The sequence below is a fragment of the Coregonus lavaretus genome, assembly GCF_964263955.1.
Source record: "Coregonus lavaretus genome assembly, chromosome: 21".
Lineage (NCBI taxonomy): Eukaryota > Metazoa > Chordata > Actinopteri > Salmoniformes > Salmonidae > Coregonus > Coregonus lavaretus.
Window position 1 is genome coordinate 5,861,122 of NC_140008.1, and position 20,247 is coordinate 5,881,368.

The 20,247-nt window shown below is 43.3% G+C and overlaps 1 protein-coding gene across 1 annotated transcript; it reads left to right on the forward strand.

Annotated features, from left to right (window-relative positions):
* Positions 1-838: 838 nt before the first annotated feature.
* Positions 839-17,524, forward strand: LOC311148720 (uncharacterized protein; the record flags this gene model as incomplete). The annotated part of the gene is made up of 8 exons (XM_084185697.1): positions 839-1,039; positions 2,413-2,553; positions 2,691-2,824; positions 3,243-3,379; positions 3,476-3,569; positions 3,686-3,785; positions 4,545-4,757; positions 17,436-17,524. The coding sequence occupies exons 1-8, from the start codon at positions 1,024-1,026 to the stop codon at positions 17,522-17,524; spliced, it is 924 nt and encodes a 307-aa protein (XP_084041823.1). The 5' UTR covers positions 839-1,023.
* Positions 17,525-20,247: the final 2,723 nt, after the last annotated feature.

Genomic DNA, 20,247 nt, shown 5'->3' on the forward strand with positions numbered 1-20,247 from the left:
ATCTATTTTAATTCCAGGTTGTAAGGTAACAAAATAGGAAAAATTCCAAGGGGGGTGAATACTTTCGCAAGCCACTGTATAGCATGTGTCAAAGAAGTCAAGTTGGGAATCACTATGTCAAATTCTGCAAACATCTTTAATCCATCATGTGACACCTGTCCTTGTTCTCATCACATAAAGGGCTGTGAAAACAATGAACACAATATATTTTGGGATGTAAACAAGAAATATGAATCACTGATGATCCATACTGTTCTGATCTAATGAGATGGATGTAGGGTCTTCTGGGCCTTTCCCAGTCATGGAGGACAGAAACATGCAGCTGTGCACCTCACTGAAGACCACTACTGAATTGGGGGTAGGGAGGATATTGTGGCAGTAAATACATTTATGACAGGTTAGGGTTAGGCATGATATTCCATGTCAGACTCAAACGTTACTAGTTCTAGTGAGGGAGAACTATCATAGTTTTAGTAAGTGAGACAGTTGTTTTGCTATTCCACTACATGTCATCCTGATAGGTAGTGCTGGGAGCCATTGACCTGTGTGTTCCTCAGGCAGCAGCAGGTGTCTTCTACAGGGGCTGGGTAGGGTGGTCTGGCTGGGAGCCTCTTCTAGAGGGCTGGGTAGGGTGGTCTGGCTGGGAGCCTCTTCTACAGGGGCTGGGTAGGGTGATCTGGCTGGGAGCCTCTTCCACAGGGCTGGATAGGGTGGTCTGGCTGGGAGCCTCTTCTACAGGGCTGGGTAGGGTGGTCTGGCTGGGAGCCTCTTCTACAGGGGCTGGGTAGGGTGATCTGGCTGGGAGCCTCTTCTACACAGTAAATTCCATAGTGTTAAATATGCAGTGTCAAAGTACATTGACTCTTACAGAGTTATTACTACAACAGTTGGAGTAAGATACCGCCCAGTGTTGGTGAAAAAGTACGTTGTTAAAAGACGCAGTGTCAGACGTACTCTGGAAAGCTCCGCCCACCTACGACTCGTCTCAAACGGACCACACATTTTCACGGCGCCATTTTCTTCATGTGGAATGACTGCGGTAAGTTTCTCCTAAGCGACTATACACACATTATTTGTCATTTTAACAGAAGCAGCATTTAAGAATTACTTTATATCGTTGCTAACAGTGCACTCTAGTTGGTTTTAGGTCTTAAAATGTCGAATTTTAAAAAGGCTAACGTTAACATGTTGTGACTGACTTCTGTCCAGTCCATGTGCCAGCAGTATTAAGCTAACGTTAATTAACATTAACTGACGAACATAACGTTCAAACTAGACAATGTCAGCCCGATTTATTGTAAGTTATGTTAATACAACGTGGAGGGGGGATTGTGTACTTCTTGTTAACGTTCAGATATTACAGGAACATAGCAAAGACTAAGGGGAGTTGGCTAAACTAGCTACAGTTAGCTACGTTAGCTTGACTGGCTAACTATGTGCGGGTGGCATGGATTTATTATGTTAACGGCGGGTAGACATTAACCTTGGACACTGCTTAAGCGGTGTGCCTTTATTTTTTTCCTGGATATTATACAAAATGACTTTCGGGTTTCAAAGCAGCAGCAGTACTGTTAAAATACTTAAGCACTATCTTAGCACACACTTATGGTGTAACGTTTAGCTAACATTATTCAATTCAATGTTATTTATATTGTCAAATCATAACAAGAGTTATCTCAAGACACTTTACAGACAGAGTAGGTCTAGACCACACTCTATAATATACCAAGACCCAACAATTGCAGTAATTGTGCGGGCAAGGCGGTAACATTAATGTTACAAGGATGAAAATCAGACGTTATCCTTTTTAATGTGTTTGACAGTAACTTCAATTTAACTGGCCATTTCTGCAAAAGTGCTGATCATTTCTCAGCACTTTGGTGGCTTGAAACAATATTTTTTCTTATATTTGAGGAAATACTGCTAAAATAAGACCATCAACTTTTTAACTGTGAGAAATTGTACTGATACTATTTGCAGGGAGCATGCTGCTTAAAGCTAAACTTGGAGATGTCCAAAAATTTGTCAGAATAACTGAGCCAAATCTGAAAGACTTTTTGATTGCAGGTAAGAATTTGACAATGTTAGTAATAACTGTCTGAATTTAGCTGTTTAAAATTGATATACTGGAATATTCCTAAAATGATGGGACATGTTAAGTTCTCAGGTTTTTGGAACTGGTCCATTTTTGTACGTCTAAATTTCTTCTGTTTTGCCCTTGGTAACTACACTTTAATTGTGGATGCATTGCTTAAGGTATAGTTATGATGCTACAAAAAAAAACATTTTAATCACTTAATAGTGTTTGTTTAAAACCTATTTTATAGGGTAAGGTAGGTGTACACAGTGAAATTATTATATAAATAATGATTTACTTTTGTTTACACAAGCTTTTATCCCTGTTTTTTCTAGCATTTGCAAAGTTTGGTGTCCCAGCTGTAACAGAAGGTGTGAAAATTGTTGACAGTTCAGGGACTGAATTGGATGATGATGTTTTTGAGGATATTATAAAGGATCCCTCAACTGGGGTGCTAACCATCAAATATGACTCAGGTTTGTTTCAGTTAATTAGACTAATTAATGAATACGTTATTTCTTTGTTTTATGAAGTTCATGGTGTCTATTAAATAAGTGTCTTAGATTATGAGGGAACTATATATAATTCTTTTTCTTCTAAAAATCATGGTTAGAATCTGTCTCCATGGTGGCCTCTTCTGAGCAATCCCAACCATCATCCCTTGATACCTTGGACTCTGAGGATACAGTCATTATTTCAGATAGCCCCTCCAGAAAACGCCAGAGGCTGGATACAGAAGCCAAGCAAGTAAGACAATTCTGACATTTTAAATTCTGTTCTTGAATCTGTTCTCAGAGAATTAAAATTACATTAATATACATTGTAAATTACATGGTTTCAAAACATTTTTGAAGTCCTGATTAGGGATGTCCCGATCAAGTTTTTTTAAGCGCCCTATCCGATTAAAAAAAGTATCTGCTGATATTGAGTCCTGATCAGATACTTTTATTTATTTATTGATAATACAGTGCACACTTCGAGTACATTCAAGTTATTGTCGCTGTCTGGAGGGAGTTTCTTACCATTATTGGCTTTTTCATTGGATTTTTGTAGCACTTGCAATCTTTGAGATTGGATCGGGACATCCTCTGACATCATATTAGTTTATTTCCAGTTTATTTGCAGTGGACATAACATGCAGAATTGTTATGCATTTTGTTTTAAGTTGGTGGAATCAGCTCTTACCAACAAAACCGGTGGGGAACGTATAATAAATGAATACAACCGAACCAAGTCCTTGACGGATGAAACAAGACGCAAAATGGTGAACATGCTGGCAGCTGACATGACAGAAAAGAATGGGTAATTTGTTAATAGTCCTTGTGTTCTCAATCTGTAAATCTAAATCTGAATCTAAGTGAATATGACTGCACAATCCTTTCTTCTTCAATTTTGCAGTACATCTCCACCCAGACAGGTGAAAGAAATGTATGCCAAAGGAATAGTGACCTTATTCCCGTACCTCAGTGACACATTCTCTAAGAATGGCTATGTGAGTTGCACACAGTAATAGTTGTAATGTTAAATGCTATTGGAAGTTTTTGAATCCTACCAGACCATGTTGTTTTCAATGAAGTATCCATTTTTGTTATCCTTTCATCCTTCAAGGAGCATTATTATGATGGCGAGAGTGGAACTGGGTACTTGGCCTGGAGGATTAAAACTATTCAGAGAGGCACCGCCAAAGACAGGCGATCATCATTCGGAGGTAATACTGGAAAATGTATGGAACAAAACAGTTGCTAGATCAATAATTGCATTTGTTGCACTATTTCTCAGACATATAGTATAATGTGTAACTACATCCTTCAATTCTGCTAGCTCCCTCCCTCTTAGCAAATTTAAAGAAAATATGCATCAGAGACCTACAAAGGACTGTGACATAAGGGGGGGTTGCCTCGACACTGACTGGTCGAGGCAACCCCTGGCAAACTGGCCTTGCAAACTTTAGGGTGATTTAAACCAGTAGATGGCATTTTCATACATTTTTCAACCCACAAACTGCAGATTTCATAAATTGTGAAGAAATAATGTCAATATTAACACCAGCATTGATGCAGGGCTCCACACTAACTTTTTGTCTTGGTTGCACTTGTGCGCCTAACTTTTTTATTTAGGTGCACCAGCACAAAATGTAGGTGCACCCAAATTTTTTCCTTGCGTCGCCATTAACGCCACAATTTCAAGGTCACCTTTTTATCACGCTCCATATACATTCATATATATCATGTAACCACCCCCCCCCTTTGCTGTCCTCTGCCCCTCAGATGGCCAACACCTGTAATTTGGCCTTCTTCCCATTTGGCCTTGGCTAAACCAGCTTGCCACACTCCCTAGCATCAAACATATCATTCATATCATTTAGTTTACAGCTCAAAAAGTATATTTTACAGTGGAGTACTTCCTTTAAAAGTTAGCCAGGCTACTAAAACTTTTGACATGATTGAAATTTTCCCGTGTTGTGTAGAATCAGCCAAAGGATCAACTGGTGAAGACATGTCTGGAGGACCGACTGTCAGACGAGAATCCCAGTTTGTTCCAGAGACTGCCCTGACTGATGATGAGTGCAACAAAGCAATCTCACTGATGAAACATTCTGCTGATGCAGACACAATCAAGAAGAAAATGGAACTGACGTTTGTGTATCGCCGCAAAATGATCCTCGACCCCCAGCAGTCAAGCAACATACTGTCTGAGTTTCCACGTTTTAAAGACGTCAAAAGCTTGGTAATTATGTTATTTTGAAAATACTATGACAAGTGAATTGTTTTGTAAGACATTGTAGTGATACTAGCTAGCTAAACTAGCACGCAATACAATTTGATTGGCTGTCAAATAACTGAAATTGTCACCAACACCACCCCACTCCAGGTTGAACAGGATTTTGTTCTAATGTTCGGAGAGGATACCTCAAGCAAGCTTCTGGAAAGGTGGCCGGTCACGTTCAAGAAAAAGATCATCAAACAATGCAGAAAGCTTCCATCCACAAGTGAGCTTGAAGAACTCTTGCTGGCAGCTGATCCTCCTGAGGATGGCACTGAATTGGATGTTGACTTTGGTAAGATGCTTGTAAGCCTACCTTTTGTGTTGTATTGCAATATCAACATTATGTGTAAACATTTAAATATCAACATAATACTAAGAAGCTGGATCTGTGAAAGATTTACGAGTACGTTCTGTAGCAGTATATTGAACAAAACTTTTGAGATTTGACTCAGCCCTGTGGATGTTTTAGTTAGAGAACTTCTTGTGATGTAGAACTGCTGTCTGTCTGGGGGGTCTTTTGTAAAGAAAACAACGTAACTGAAGTGTGTTAACATTGAACTTGTGTTGTTACAGGTTGGGACAGTGATCTGTCATCGGTTTTACTGCTTATACACCTGATTCCACCCTCCGCTCAGGGTCGGAAGAGACCAGGAAAGGTTTCCGCATCCCAAGCAGAGAAACATCTTGTGGTATTCAAGAAGGTTTGTATTTTTTCTAATTTGTGGTATGAACACCTAATATTAGGCTACAAGTATTCATTCAATATTCATATTCAATAAGAGTAGTGTATTGGCTCTTTCTGCATATTCTACAACTACTTGGCCATTAACTACAGTTTTCCCTCATTTGTCTTCGCAGACCGGAACAAACATTCAAGAGCATCTCGATGCCATCACTACTAGCGCTCAGCCCTATCTCCTAGCTGTTGGAGTTAAGAAGAATGCAATCCACCAGTTCTTCATCATTATCGACAAGAATGCCATACCTTGCAGGTCAACCTCTTCTCTTGTTGCTTTTGACGAACTATTTAAGGCACATTTTGTGTTTGGCACATCCTACAACACCATGCTCCACAACATGTACACTTTCATCCAAACTACAGTGTACAGCATCGATGCTGGCAAGGTCAAAGAGAGCCCTCGTGTTGCTGAAATCAGGGCGAGGTTACTTCATTAGTGCTTGAAGTTTCTCCTCGAACATGAAGTGTTTTGTTTGTCAGGCTGAGTTATCGAGTTCAAATATGCTTGTTAGGCATTTACGATTAGTTCACGGTTACTTGCCTGGAAAAAATCTCCGGCTTAAATGTGCTCAGACTGGATGTGGCTGTGCGTTTGGTACGTTTTCTGGTTTTAGGAAACATTTAAACACAAAACACACTGAGTATATTGACCAACAGGTTGACCCTGATGTTTATTTAAGCAGCATTGGAGAGGCAGTGACCACTAATGTAGAGGAGACAGCTACAACGTCACGGACAGTTAATGAACACGAGGTAGCCACATCTACTCTGTTGAAAAAGTCCAACAGGAGCACTCTAGATATGTGTGCCTCTGCTGTTGCACAACTAAAAGCAGCTGGATTAAGTCAATCTACTGTAAATAGTTTTGTTTCCTCCATGGAAGAAGTGTTTTTTGAGATTCAAAGTCAAGCTACAGATGCAGCTTTGCAGTGCTTATCTCCACAGGAAACTGAAAATAAGAACAGAATAGAACAATCTTTGCAAAAGTTGGAAAACCCTTTCACACCCTTAAATTCAGAAGCTAAACGAAATAAACACTTCAAAGAGAAATGGGGAATCGTAGAACCTGTTGAAAAGGTGCTTGGCACAAGATTTGACAGCAGAAGAAACAAAACAACTGGGACATACGATCAGGTCGTTGTAACTGACAAGTTTGCATATATTCCTATTTTAGAAACACTAAAGGCCATTTTTCAAAACCCAGAACTTGCAGACATGTTCAAGCCCAGGCACATGCCCAAGGAAGGTGTGTATGCAGACTTGAGAGATGCCGCCTATTTTAAAAAAAGTCCCTTATTCTCTATAGAAAAAGATGCCATACAGATCCAGCTATTTTATGACGACTTTGAAACAGCAAACCCCTTGGGGTCTAAAAAGGGTATACACAAATTAGGTGCTATATACTTTACATTAAGGAATTTTCCCCCAATCTTTAATTCATCATTGATAAATATTCATTTGGGTGCTCTTTTCCATGCGCAGGACATCAAGCGTTATGGTTTTAATTTGATACTTGAGCCACTTGTCAGTGATCTTAAAGTACTCGAGACAGAGGGACTTAAAGTTCCCAGATTGAAAGATGTGATTCACGGTACCATAGTTCAGGTCACTGGTGATAATCTTGGGTTGCATGGTTTATTTGGCTTTGTGGAGTCATTTGGGGCAAGGTATTGTTGTCGTTTCTGTCTCCTTGAGAAAGATTGTTTTCAAACTGTGTTCTGTGAAGATGATCCAAAAGTTGTACTACGAACTATCGAGATGCACAAACTGCACTGTCAAACTTTACAAACAGATCCTACACTACCTCATATCTATGGTGTCAAACGCATTTGTCTGCTGAATTCACTACAGTATTTTAATACAGCCAACAATTTTTCTGTAGATATAATGCACGATATTTTAGAAGGAGTTGCTCAGTTTGAAGTCAAACTTGTCCTGCAGTACATTAAGGAAAACTTCCTAAATGCTGAACAACTGGCTGGTAGAATACATGCTTTTGACTATGGATACAATCAGCAGCGAAACCGTCCACCTAGAGTAAAGTTGTTTGATGGAAGTAATGATTTGGGGTTGAATGCTATACAGTCTTGGTGCTTATTACGTAATATGCCTTTGCTATTTGGTGATTTAATACAGTCAGATGACCAGCACTGGCATCTTCTACTTTTGCTTCTACACATTGTTAACATTGTATTTTCCCCAGTCCTTACAGAAGGCATGACCATTTACCTCAAACATTTAATCATTGATCATCATCAGCTCTTCAAGCAGTTGTTTCCTGCAATCAATCTCTTACCAAAGCATCACTTCATGATTCATTACCCTCGTAATATAAAAAACATCGGCCCAGTTCTGCACATGTGGTGCATGCGTTATGAAGCTAAACATAATTTTTTTAAGAAGCAATTAAAAAGCTTTAAAAATGTAACAAAAACATTAGCCAAAAAGCACCAAAGTTGTATGGCAATGTATCGAGAGTCCTTTAGCAAGGAAAGATTAACTTTAGGTTCGGGGAAGATGGTAACACTTAGTGAGCTCAAAGAAGGTCCCGAGATTGCTTTAAAATTTGGGTCTGTATTGTCTACCAGTGTGTTTTCTGCCAAGTGGATCAAACATCATGGTACAGAGTACCGCCGTGACTTCATTATCTGTACTGAGGTAGCATTTGAGATGCCTGTATTTTGTAAAATCAAAATTATTGCTGTGAAAGATGACTGTGTATTGCTCTGTGGAAAACTGATGGAAACAGTGTGTTTTGATTACCATTACTATGCCTTTAAGGTCAGGATGCATCCAGACAGGGTTCAAAAGGTGATCAACATTACTGAACTGTGTTACTTTAAACCTTTTGATGTTCAAATGAAGTATGGAACGACAGATTCCTCCTTGTATGTTGTTCCCTATTGCCATTTTATGGAAACCTAAGGTCAATGTTTTAAAAAGGGATTTGTATTCTTAATATATTTTAGCCTGACATAGTTGAGCTGTTAATAAAAATTTGAAATGCATTATTTTGTGGTAAGTTGTGATTTTTACTCACTTAATGGAGTATTTGGTGTAATTTGACACTAAAAAAGTGTAAAATGAATACTGCTGAGATTTATTTCCGTGACACTATACGGTGTTAGAATTTGACTCTATTTGAGCTTGTTTTTCACTGCAAGATAGTCAATTATCAACACAATAGTGTGTAACATCAACACTTATCAGAGTTATTTTAACCTTGAGTGTCAACTCCATGCAGTGTTAAACTGGACTGGAATCAAACTCAATCAGAGTTGATTTGTTATTTTAGAAGAGTAAATGATTAACTCTTCCAAGGGTAATATTTACACTCTCCAGTGTTATTTAACCTTTAGTGTAAAATTAAAATAACACTATTCAGTGTAAACGAGTGTTAAATTTTTACTCTATTTAGAGTTAATTTAACTCTAAAATGTTAACACTATGAAAAGAGTCAAATTAACACTATTTCAGGGTGGGACCATATACACTCAGAAATAGTGTTAAATTTAACTCTTTAAGTGTTACTTTAACACTTCAAAATTTACTGTGTACAGGGGCTGGGTAGGGTGATCTGGCTGGGAGCCTCTTCTACAGGGCTGGGTAGGGTGATCTGGCTGGGAGCCTCTTCTACAGGGCTGGGTAGGGTGGTCTGGCTGGGAGCCTCTTCTACAGGGCTGGGTAGGGTGATCTGGCTGGGAGCCTCTTCTACAGGGCTGGGTAGGGTTATCTGGCTGGGAGCCTCTTCTACAGGGGCTGGGTAGGGTGATCTGGCTGGGAGCCTCTTCTACAGGGCTGGGTAGGGTGGTCTGGCTGGGAGCCTCTTCTACAGGGCTGGGTAGGGTGGTCTGGCTGGGAGCCTCTTCTACAGGGCTGGGTAGGGTGGTCTGGCTGGGAGCCTCTTCTACAGGGCTGGGTAGGGTGATCTGGCTGGGAGCCTCTTCTACAGGGCTGGGTAGGGTGGTCTGGCTGGGAGCCTCCTGACTGGTCCCCAACTGGAGACACTTCGTGACGGACCACCACTGTGGCATTAAGCGCTTGCTGCAGGACCAAACACATTTCCATCAGAGACTTACGCATTTATAAATGATTCATTAACCATTAATAAACTAATTATAAACCCTTTATAAACTTCTTGTAAAGAGACCCTTATTGTAAAAGGCCATTTTGCACCATAAAGCTCCCAAAATGTTCCATGAAGGTATAACAGCTGATAGCAGCATAGGACAGTAAGATTAACCCACCCTCCATTTGCTCTTGGCAAAGTTCTTCTTGATCTGGGCGCTGACAGACTCATGGATGTTCTCATCCAGGGCTGTGTCTCCATCAATCCTGAGGGAGGGAGAGACATGAGGGCCAGGCTCTGTTGGGGGCACAACAATATGTACCAGAAGGTGTGTGTGTGTATGCGTGTGCATGCACTGTACCAGGACTGCTGAAGAGCCTGGTCACATTTGTAGTTACATATCGTGATATTCTTTTTCATACAAATTATATATATCACATCGTGTCATTTTGACAATATCGCAATATTATATTTGTGCTAGTTGGCTGTACCTGAACCAAAACTCCAGTATTTTTCCTTCATAGCTTGTTCTCCATCATCTTTTTAAACAGGGAGCCAATTCGTTTTCAGCACTTTTATTTCCATGACTGATCAAAACTTGTTTTCTCATGGCTCTCTCTTGTCCCTCTGCAGCAGACATGTGGTGAGCAATATGTTTGGAACATCAAATCACAATATAAATGAGAGAATGAGAATCGCAAAACATATCATATCGGTACCTAAGTATCGTGATAATATCGCATCATGAAGTCCCTGGCAATTCCCAGCCCTAACCAGGAGTGGACAATCTTAGGCCCATTTACGACTAGTCCATAATGTAATAACTGACAATAATGTAATAGCTTTTCCATTTCTAATGTAATAACCAGTCTCGGGGCCCCTAGCGATAGACAGAGAAAGAAAGAAAGAGAGAGAGAGAGAGAAAGAGTGATAGCGTGATGGAGACAGATAGAAGGGGTAGTACCCATGACTCTATAGTCCACACCAGTCTCCTGGCCAGCATCACAGTGAGGTGATAGTCCATCAGACGGAAGTTCTGCAGAGACATGAGACAACATAAACACACTGAAGGAATGAGTGTGTGTGTGCTCAGCAGAGAGGTAGAGACAGCAGGATGACTATAGGGTTACCACCACACACTCCTGTATATATTAATGTACTGTGTGTCTGTACTACAACCCACCAGAGAGGTAGAGACAGCAGGATGACTATAGGGTCCTTTTAGATGTTGATGTACAGGTTCCGCTGTGATGAGGGCTGAGAGAGACACACAGTTACTGCTCCTAGACAAAGGGGACTACAGGTAGTGGGTTAGTGTGTGTTACTGCTCCTAGACAGAGGGGACTACAGGTAGTGGGTTAGTGTGTGTTTCTGCTCCTAGACAGAGGGGACTACAGGTAGTGGGTTAGCGTGTGTTACTGCTCCTAGACAGAGGGGACTACAGGTAGTGGGTTAGTGTGTGTTACTGCTCCTAGACAGACGGGACTACAGGTAGTGGGTTAGCGTGTGTTACTGCTCCTAGACAGAGGGGACTACAGGTAGTGGGTTAGCGTGTGTTACTGCTCCTAGACAGGGGGGACTACAGGTAGTGGGTTAGTGTGTGTTACTGCTCCTAGACAGACGGGACTACAGGTAGTGGGTTAGCGTGTGTTACTGCTCCTAGACAGACGGGACTACAGGTAGTGGGTTAGCGTGTGTTACTGCTCCTAGACAGAGGGGACTACAGGTAGTGGGTTAGCGTGTGTTACTGCTCCTAGACAGAGGGGACTACAGGTAGTGGGTTAGCGTGTGTTACTGCTCCTAGACAGAGGGGACTACAGGTAGTGGGTTAGCGTGTGTTACTGCTCCTAGACAGAGGGGACTACAGGTAGTGGGTTAGCGTGTGTTACTGCTCCTAGACAGAGGGGACTACAGGTAGTGGGTTAGCGTGTGTTACTGCTCCTAGACAGGGGGGACTACAGGTAGTGGGTTAGCGTGTGTTACTGCTCCTAGACAGACGGGACTACAGGTAGTGGGTTAGCGTGTGTTACTGCTCCTAGACAGACGGGACTACAGGTAGTGGGTTAGCGTGTGTTACTGCTTCTAGACAGAGGGGACTACAGGTAGTGGGTTAGCGTGTGTTACTGCTCCTAGACAGAGGGGACTACAGGTAGTGGGTTAGCGTGTGTTACTACTCCTAGACAGAGGGGACTACAGGTAGTGGGTTAGCGTGTGTTACTGCTCCTAGACAGAGGGGACTACAGGTAGTGGGTCGGCGTGTGTTACTGCTCCTAGACAGAGGGGACTACAGGTAGTGGGTTAGCGTGTGTTACTGCTCCTAGACAGACGGGACTACAGGTAGTGGGTTAGCGTGTGTTACTGCTCCTAGACAGAGGGGACTACAGGTAGTGGGTCGGCGTGTGTTACTGCTCCTAGACAGAGGGGACTACAGGTAGTGGGTTAGCGTGTGTTACTGCTCCTAGACAGACGGGACTACAGGTAGTGGGTTAGCGTGTGTTACTTCTCCTAGACAGAGGGGACTATAGGTAGTGGGTTAGCGTGTGTTACTGCTCCTAGACAGAGGGGACTACAGGTAGTGGGTTAGCGTGTGTTACTGCTCCTAGACAGACGGGACTACAGGTAGTGGGTTAGCGTGTGTTACTGCTCCTAGACAGAGGGGACTACAGGTAGTGGGTTAGCGTGTGTTACTGCTCCTAGACAGCGGGGACTACAGGTAGTTGGTTAGTGTGTGTTACTGCTCCTAGACAGAGGGGACTACAGGAAGTGGGTTAGCGTGTGTTACTGCTCCTAGACAGAGGGGACTACAGGTAGTGGGTTAGCATGTGTTACTGCTCCTAGACAGAGGGGACTACAGGTAGTGGGTTAGCGTGTGTTACTGCTCCTAGACAGGGGGGACTACAGGTAGTGGGTTAGCGTGTGTTACTGCTCCTAGACAGACGGGACTACAGGTAGTGGGTTAGCGTGTGTTACTGCTCCTAGACAGAGGGGACTACAGGTAGTGGGTTAGCGTGTGTTACTGCTCCTAGACAGAGGGGACTACAGGTAGTGGGTTAGCGTGTGTTACTGCTCCTAGACAGAGGGGACTACAGGTAGTGGGTTAGTGTGTGTTACTGCTCCTAGACAGAGGGGACTACAGGTAGTGGGTTAGCGTGTGTTACTGCTCCTAGACAGAGGGGACTACAGGTAGTGGGTTAGCGTGTGTTACTGCTCCTAGACAGAGGGGACTACAGGTAGTGGGTTAGCGTGTGTTACTGATCCTAGACAGAGGGGACTACAGGTAGTGGGTTAGCGTGTGTTACTGCTCCTAGACAGACGGGACTACAGGTAGTGGGTTAGCGTGTGTTACTGCTCCTAGACAGAGGGGACCACAGGTAGTGGGTTAGCGTGTGTTACTGCTCCTAGACAGAGGGGACTACAGGTAGTGGGTTAGCGTGTGTTACTGCTCCTAGACAGGGGGGACTACAGGTACATGTTTATTAAAATGATAAACACACGACAAAACAACAAACCAACGAAACGTGAAGTCCTAAGGCTGAACACTAAACAAGCCTTCACACGGAACAAGATCCCACCACTAACGCACGCCAACAGGCTGCCTAAGTATGATCCCCAAACAGAGACAACGAGCGACAGCTGTCTCTGACTGGGAATCACACCCGGCCAAACATAGAAATACAACACCTAGACTGAAACATAGAAAACACAACATAGAATATTCACACCCTAGAATATACATATCGAAAAACGAACATAGAATATCCACACCCTGACTCAACATACAAGAGTCCCATGAGTCAGGGCGTGACACCCAGGCATGGCCTGGCACGGGCACCACCTCAACACCCACAGCCACTCCTCCACTGCAGCTTCCTCCTGCCTAGACCAGCACCCAGAGACCAGCACCACCTCACAGCCAGGACACTGGGGAAATAAGAACAGAAGACAACATGGTCAATACAACAATAACAACAACAGGCCACTACAGAGACGGACAGAGAAGGAGTCAATAAAGGACAGGGTAATGTTTAGAAGGCACAACACAGAAGAAAACCCAGTGAAACAGGAGGTAGAATACTATCTGAACTTGTGCAATATCAAATGCGTATTTCCCCTGTTTAACACCTTAAATATGGGCCATTACCCGTTTATCGGGCTATCTGTAACTAGCTAAACGTAGCTAGCTAACGTTAGCTAACCAAGCTAGCTAGCTGATCGTTTTTTTGAACAGAACTCGTGAGCATCGCTTTCAGAATTGCTTTTTTATTTTATTTATAAAATGTATTATTTGTTGCAAACTGACTAAGTAGATATCTATTCAGCTATCTATCTATACCCATTTCTGATGATCCATTGATCTCATCCATGATGTCTTGAGGGCTGTGTCGCAAGCTAAATGCAAAAATATTTAAACAAATCCTTAGGACCAATGAGAGTAGAGCTACTGAGTTCAGATGTAACACACAGATGTCCATATATGGCATTGCGTTGGCAGCCATATTGGATTTTCTATCTGGTGATGTCCCTGGAACTGGGACCAGAATGAGAATGAATGCAACATCTGCGACCTGGCCAAGATAAAGCAATGCAGTGCGATAAAAATAACAACAACACAGAGTTACATATGGGATAAACAAAACTACAGTCAAAAACACAATAGAAAATCTATAAACAGTGTGGGCAAATGTAGTAAGTTATGGAGTTAAGGCAATAAATAGGCCATAGTGCAACATAATTACAATTTAGTATTAACACTAGAGAGATAGATGTGCAAAAGATGATGTGCAAATAGAGATACTGGGGTGCAAATGAGCAAAATAAATAACAATATGGGGATGAGGTAGTTGGGTGGGCTGTGTACAGGTGCAGTGATCGGTAAGCTGCTCTGACAACTGATGCTTAAAGTTAGTGAGGGAGATAAGAGTCTCCAGCTTCAGAGATTTTTGCAGTTCGTTCCAGTCATTGGCAGCAGAGAACTGGAAGGAATGGCGGCCAAAGGAGGTGTTGGCTTTGGGGATGACCAGTGAGATATACCTGCTGGAGCGCAAACTACGGGTGGGTGTTGCTATGGTGACCAATGAGCTAAGATAAGGCGGGGATTTGCCTAGCAGTGATTTATAGATGACCTGGAGCCAGTGGGTTTGGCGACGAATATGTAGTGAGGGCCAGCCAACGAGAGCGTACAGGTCACAATGGTGGGTAGTATATGGGGCTTTGGTGACAAAATGGATGGCACTGTGATAGACTACATCCAATTTGCTGAGTAGAGTGTTGGAGGCTATTTTGTAAATGACATCGCCGAAGTCAAGGATCGGTAGGATAGTCAGTTTTACAAGGGCGTTTGGCAGTATGAGTGAAGGAGGCTTTGTTGCGAAATAGGAAGCCGATTCTAGATTTAACTTTGGATTGGAGATGCTTAATGTGAGTCTGGAAGGAGAGTTTACGGTCTAACCAGACACCTAGGTATTTGTAGTTGTCCACATATTCTAAGTCAGACCCGCCGAGAGTAATGATTCTAGTCGGGCGGGCGGTTGCAAGCAGCGTTCGATTGAAGAGCATGCATTTAGTTTTACTAGTGTTTAAATCAAATCAAATCAAATCAAATTGTATTTGCCACATGCGCCAAATACAACAGGTGTAGACATTACAGTGAAATGCTTACTTACAATGCAGTTTTTTAAAGAAAAATGTAAAAGAAAAAAGAGTTAATTAGTAAAATATAAAAGCAAATAGCTAAAGAGCAGCAGTAAAATAAAATAACAGTAAGCAGGCTATATACAAGGTGGTACCGGTACAGAGTCAATGTGCGGGGGCACCGGCTAGTCGAGGTAATTGAGGTCATATGTACATGTGAGTAGAGTTAAAGTGACTATGCATAAATAGTAAACAGAGTAGCAGCAACGTAAAAGAGGGGGATGGGGTGGGGTGGGGGGGCAGTGCAAATAGTCCGGGTAGCCATGATTAGCTGTTCAGGAGTCTTATGGCTTGGGGGTAGAAGCTGTTGAGAAGCCTTTTGGACCTAGACTTGGCGCTCCGGTACCGCTTGCCGTGCGATAGCAGAGAGAACAGTCTATGACTAGGGTGGCTTGAGTCTTTGACAATTTCTAGGGCCTTCCTCAGACACTCCCTGGTATAGAAGTCCTAGATGGCAGGAAGCTTGGCCCCAGTGATGTACTGGGCCGTACACACTACCCTCTGTAGTGCCTTGCGGTCGGAGGCCGAGTAGTTGCCATACCAGGCGGTGAAGCAACCAGTCAGGATGCTCTCGATGGTGCAGCTGTAGAACATTTTGAGGATCTGAGGACCCATGCCAAATCTTTTCAGTCTCCTGACGGGGAATAGGTTTTGTCGTGCCCTCTTCACGACTGTCTTTGTGTGTTTGGACCATGATAGTTCGTTGGTGATGTGGACACCAAGGAACTTGAAGCTCTCAACCTGTTCCACTACAGCCCCGTCGATGAGAATGGGGGCGTGCTCAGTCCTCTTTTTTTTTCCTGTAGTCCACAATCATCTCCTTTGTCTTGATCATGTTGAGGGAGAGGTTGTTATCCTGGCACCACACGACCAGGTCTCTGACCTCCTCCCTATAGGCTGTCTCATCGTTGTCGGTGATCAGGCCTACCACTGTTGTGTCGTCGGCAAACTTAATGATGGTGTTGGAGTCGTGCCTGGCCATGCAGTCATGGGTGAACAGGGAGTACAGGAGGGGACTGAGCACGTACCCCTGAGGGGCCCCTGTGTTGAGGATCAGCATGGCAGACGTGTTGTTACCTACCCTTACCAGCTGGGGGCGGCCCGTCAGGAAGTCCAGGATCCAGTTGCAGAGGGAGGTGTTTAGTCCCAGGAACCTTAGCTTAGTGATAAGCTTTGAGGGCACTATGGTGTTGAACGCTGAGCTGTAGTCAATGAATAGCATTCTCACGTAGGTGTTCCTCTTGTCCAGGTGGGAAAGGGCAGTGTGGAGTGCAATAGAGATTGAATCATCTGTGGATCTGTTGGGGCGGTATGCAAATTGGAGTGGGTCTAGGGTTTCTGGAATAATGGTGTTGATGTGAGCCATGACCAGCCTTTCAAAGCACTTCATGGCTACAGATGTGAGTGCTACGGGTCGATAGTCATTTAGGCAGGTCATCTTAGTGTTCTTGGGCACAGGGACTATAGTGGTCTGCTTGAAACATGTTGGTATTATAGACTCAGTCAGGGACATGTTGAAAATGTCAGTGAAGACACTTGCCAGTTGGTCAGCACATGCTCGGAGTACTCGTCCTGGTAATCCGTCTGGCCCTGCGGCCTTGTGAATGTTGACCTGCTTAAAAGTCTTACTCACATCGGCTACGGAGAGCGTGATCACATAGTCACCCGGAGCAGTTGGAGGCTACGGAAGGAGGGTTGTATGGCATTGAAGGTCGTTTGGAGGTTTGTTAACACAGTGTCCAATGAAGGGCCAGATGTATACAAAATGGTGTTGTCTGCGTAGAGGTGGATCGGAGAGTCACCAGCAGCAAGAGCGACATCATTGATATACACAGAGAATAGAGTCGGCCCGAGAATTGAACCCTGTGGCACCCCCACAGAGACTGCCAGAGGTCCAGACAACAGGCCCTCCGATTTGACACATTGAACTCTATCTGAGAAGTAGTTGGTGAACCAGGCGAGGCAGTCATTTGAGAAACCAAGGCTATAATTGAACTACAAAATTGCCTGATTATACAGGCACAACTCATATTTTACATTTCAAATCATACTTTACATGCTTGTACACTTATGACATTAATTTACCTTCATAGTCCTGGTCTTCCTGACGGGCCCCAAGGTGGTGAAGGTCGGCAACAACACCTCTGTGGCATTTTGTATCGGAGGCCACGTCACCACTTAGGGGAGGAGCAGCCCGCGCAGAGGAGTGGGAGAGCGGGAGATCTCATCTCAATGCACGATACTTGTATGGCGCCGGTTAACTTCAATAAAGAAGTACTTATGTTTTAAAGAACAGTTCTTTTCTTTAGTATTTCTTAGACAAGAAGATACAACATGGTACCAGGAGTGAAATAACTCGCCTTTGATTCATCCATCATCGAGTTTTGGTCGAAAATGCTGAATGGCGCATACACATATATCAACTAGCAAACTTGACTAACGTTAGCTAACTAGCCACTGGGCTAATGAGACTGAGGTAAAAAATAACCACGCCGGAGCTAACGGAGCATGCAGTGCATGTAGCTAGTCGTTTTGCAGTGCTAGCTGGCTAACGACATGGAGCAGCTAAAGCCTCCAACAGAACTGAAACTGAACGGCAACGTTGAAGAGCAATGGAAGCGATTCAAGCAGCGTTTCACCCTCTATCTGACGGCGATAGGAGCGGCTGGAAAAGACGACACACAGAAGGTCGCACTGTTTCTCACAGTCTAGGACACCATTGATGTCTACAACAGCTTTCAGCTAATGGATGAAGAGCAAGCAGATTATGAACTGGTGTTAGCCAAATTTCTGTCTTTTTGTACTCCCAGAAGAAATGAGGTATGTTTTCAACAGTAGATGTCAGAATGAAACAGAGACTTGAGGAATTTATTATGGACATCAAACTGAAATGTCAGTTGTGTAATTTCGGTCAAATTGCAGACTCGCTGATACGAGAGCGAATTGTCATGGTGGTGAGAGACAAGCAAGAGGGGTTACTCAGAGTAGCATACGGTCAATGGACAGTGGTGGTCTTAGTGAAACATAATGCAAAGTGGAGTATTTTAGCAAAGGAAGAGCTACGGCTAACTTCAAAGGACAGCAGCACACTTCAGGGAACCAGCGCTCCTGCAGCAGCTGTGGAGGAGAGCACAGACCTTGCCAGTGCCCAGCATATAGAAAAGAGTGTTACAACTGTGGCATGAAGAACCCCTTCTCACTCAAATGCAGGCAGCGGAGACAACAAAATACAGTACACTGTGTCAACGAGGACCAGGACAACAGTGGTGACAACGAGTACAGTGAGGGGTCTTTTGGTGACCTCTTTGTGGGAACAGTCGCACTTGCAGGACTAGACGAGGACTGCTACCTACAAGACTAATGGAACTGATATTGTGTTCAAACTTGACACTGGAGCACAGGTCAACATCATTCCAGAGACTGAATTGTTACGGTTACAGGTAAAACCAGTGGTCTTCAGGGACATGCAGGTTGGTGCTGGAGGTAGATGATGAATCTCACAAGGTTCCGTTTGTCATAGTAAAGGGAGAAACAACACCCATCATTGGGTTAAAGTCATGTAACTTACTGGGTCTAGTGAAATGGGTTCATGTTGTGAAATGACTAATGTTGAGGATGCATATGCTGATGTTTTTCAGGGAATAGGAAAACTCAAGGTGCAGTACAAAATGGAGTTAGATCAGCCAAATAGACCAGTGATCCATGCACCTAGAAAGGTACCATTATCACCAAGAGACTAGCTAAAAGCAGAGCTGCTGAGGCTAGAGTCCTTAGATATCCTAGACAAAGTAGAAGAGCCTACTGAATGGGTCCACTCACTAGTAATAGTTGAGAAGGAAGACGGCTCGCTCAGACTGTGTATGGATCCAAAAGAGCTAAACAAGCATGTAAAAAATTTGAACACTTTGAACTGCCTACCAGAGGGGAGATATTCAGGGACATAGCAGGGGCTAAATACTTCTCAAAGCTAGACGCCTCATCAGGGTTTTGGCAGATCAGTCTAGACAAGGAGAGTACAAGGCTTTGTACTTTCAATACTCCTTTTGGTAGCTAGTCATTTAAAAGGCTCCCGTTTGGTCTCACTTCAGCAACAGAAGTCTTTCACAGGACAGTCCAACAGATATCTGAGAGTGTGTCAGGCACCACAGTGTCCATTGATGATGTGCTAATATGGGCTCAGACTCTTGAAGAGCACAACACCAGGTTGAAAGCAGCACTTGATCTAGCCAGAGATAATGTGCTAAAGCTAAATGCAGACAAATGGGAATTCAGAAAGACAGAAATAACCTTCCTGGGTGAAAAACTAACATGTGAAGGTGTTCAGATAGACCAGAGCAAAGTGACTGCCATCAAGAACATGCCACTGCCTACCGATCAAGAGGACGTACAAAGGTTCTTAGGGATGGTTAACTATGTGGGCAAATGTGTACCTAATCTGGCAACTCACACTAGTCAGATGAGAAGTCTACTGTGTAAAACTACAGAGTGGTGTTGGAACAGTAATCATCAGAAAGAGTTTTGAGGAGCTCAAGGCATTGATCATGCATGCTCCAGTACTTTGGTTCTATGATAAAAAGCTCAAAACCAAAATCTCAGCAGATGCCTCTAAAGCAGGTTAAGGTGCAGTGTTGTTACAGCAGTATGGCACTAGATGGTGCCCAGTTGCATATGCCTCCAGGGCTCTGCCAACTTCTGAGTGTAACTATGCTCAGATTGAGAAAGAGGCATTGGCACTGTCATATGCATGTGAGAAATTCAGTGTGTTTATCTGTGGTAAAACAGTGTGGGCTGAAACAGATCATCAACCTTAAGTTACTATTGTAAAGAAGGGTCTAACATACACACCACCAAGGGAACAGAGACTGTTTCTAAAACTTCAGAAATATGACTTGCAACTCGAGTACA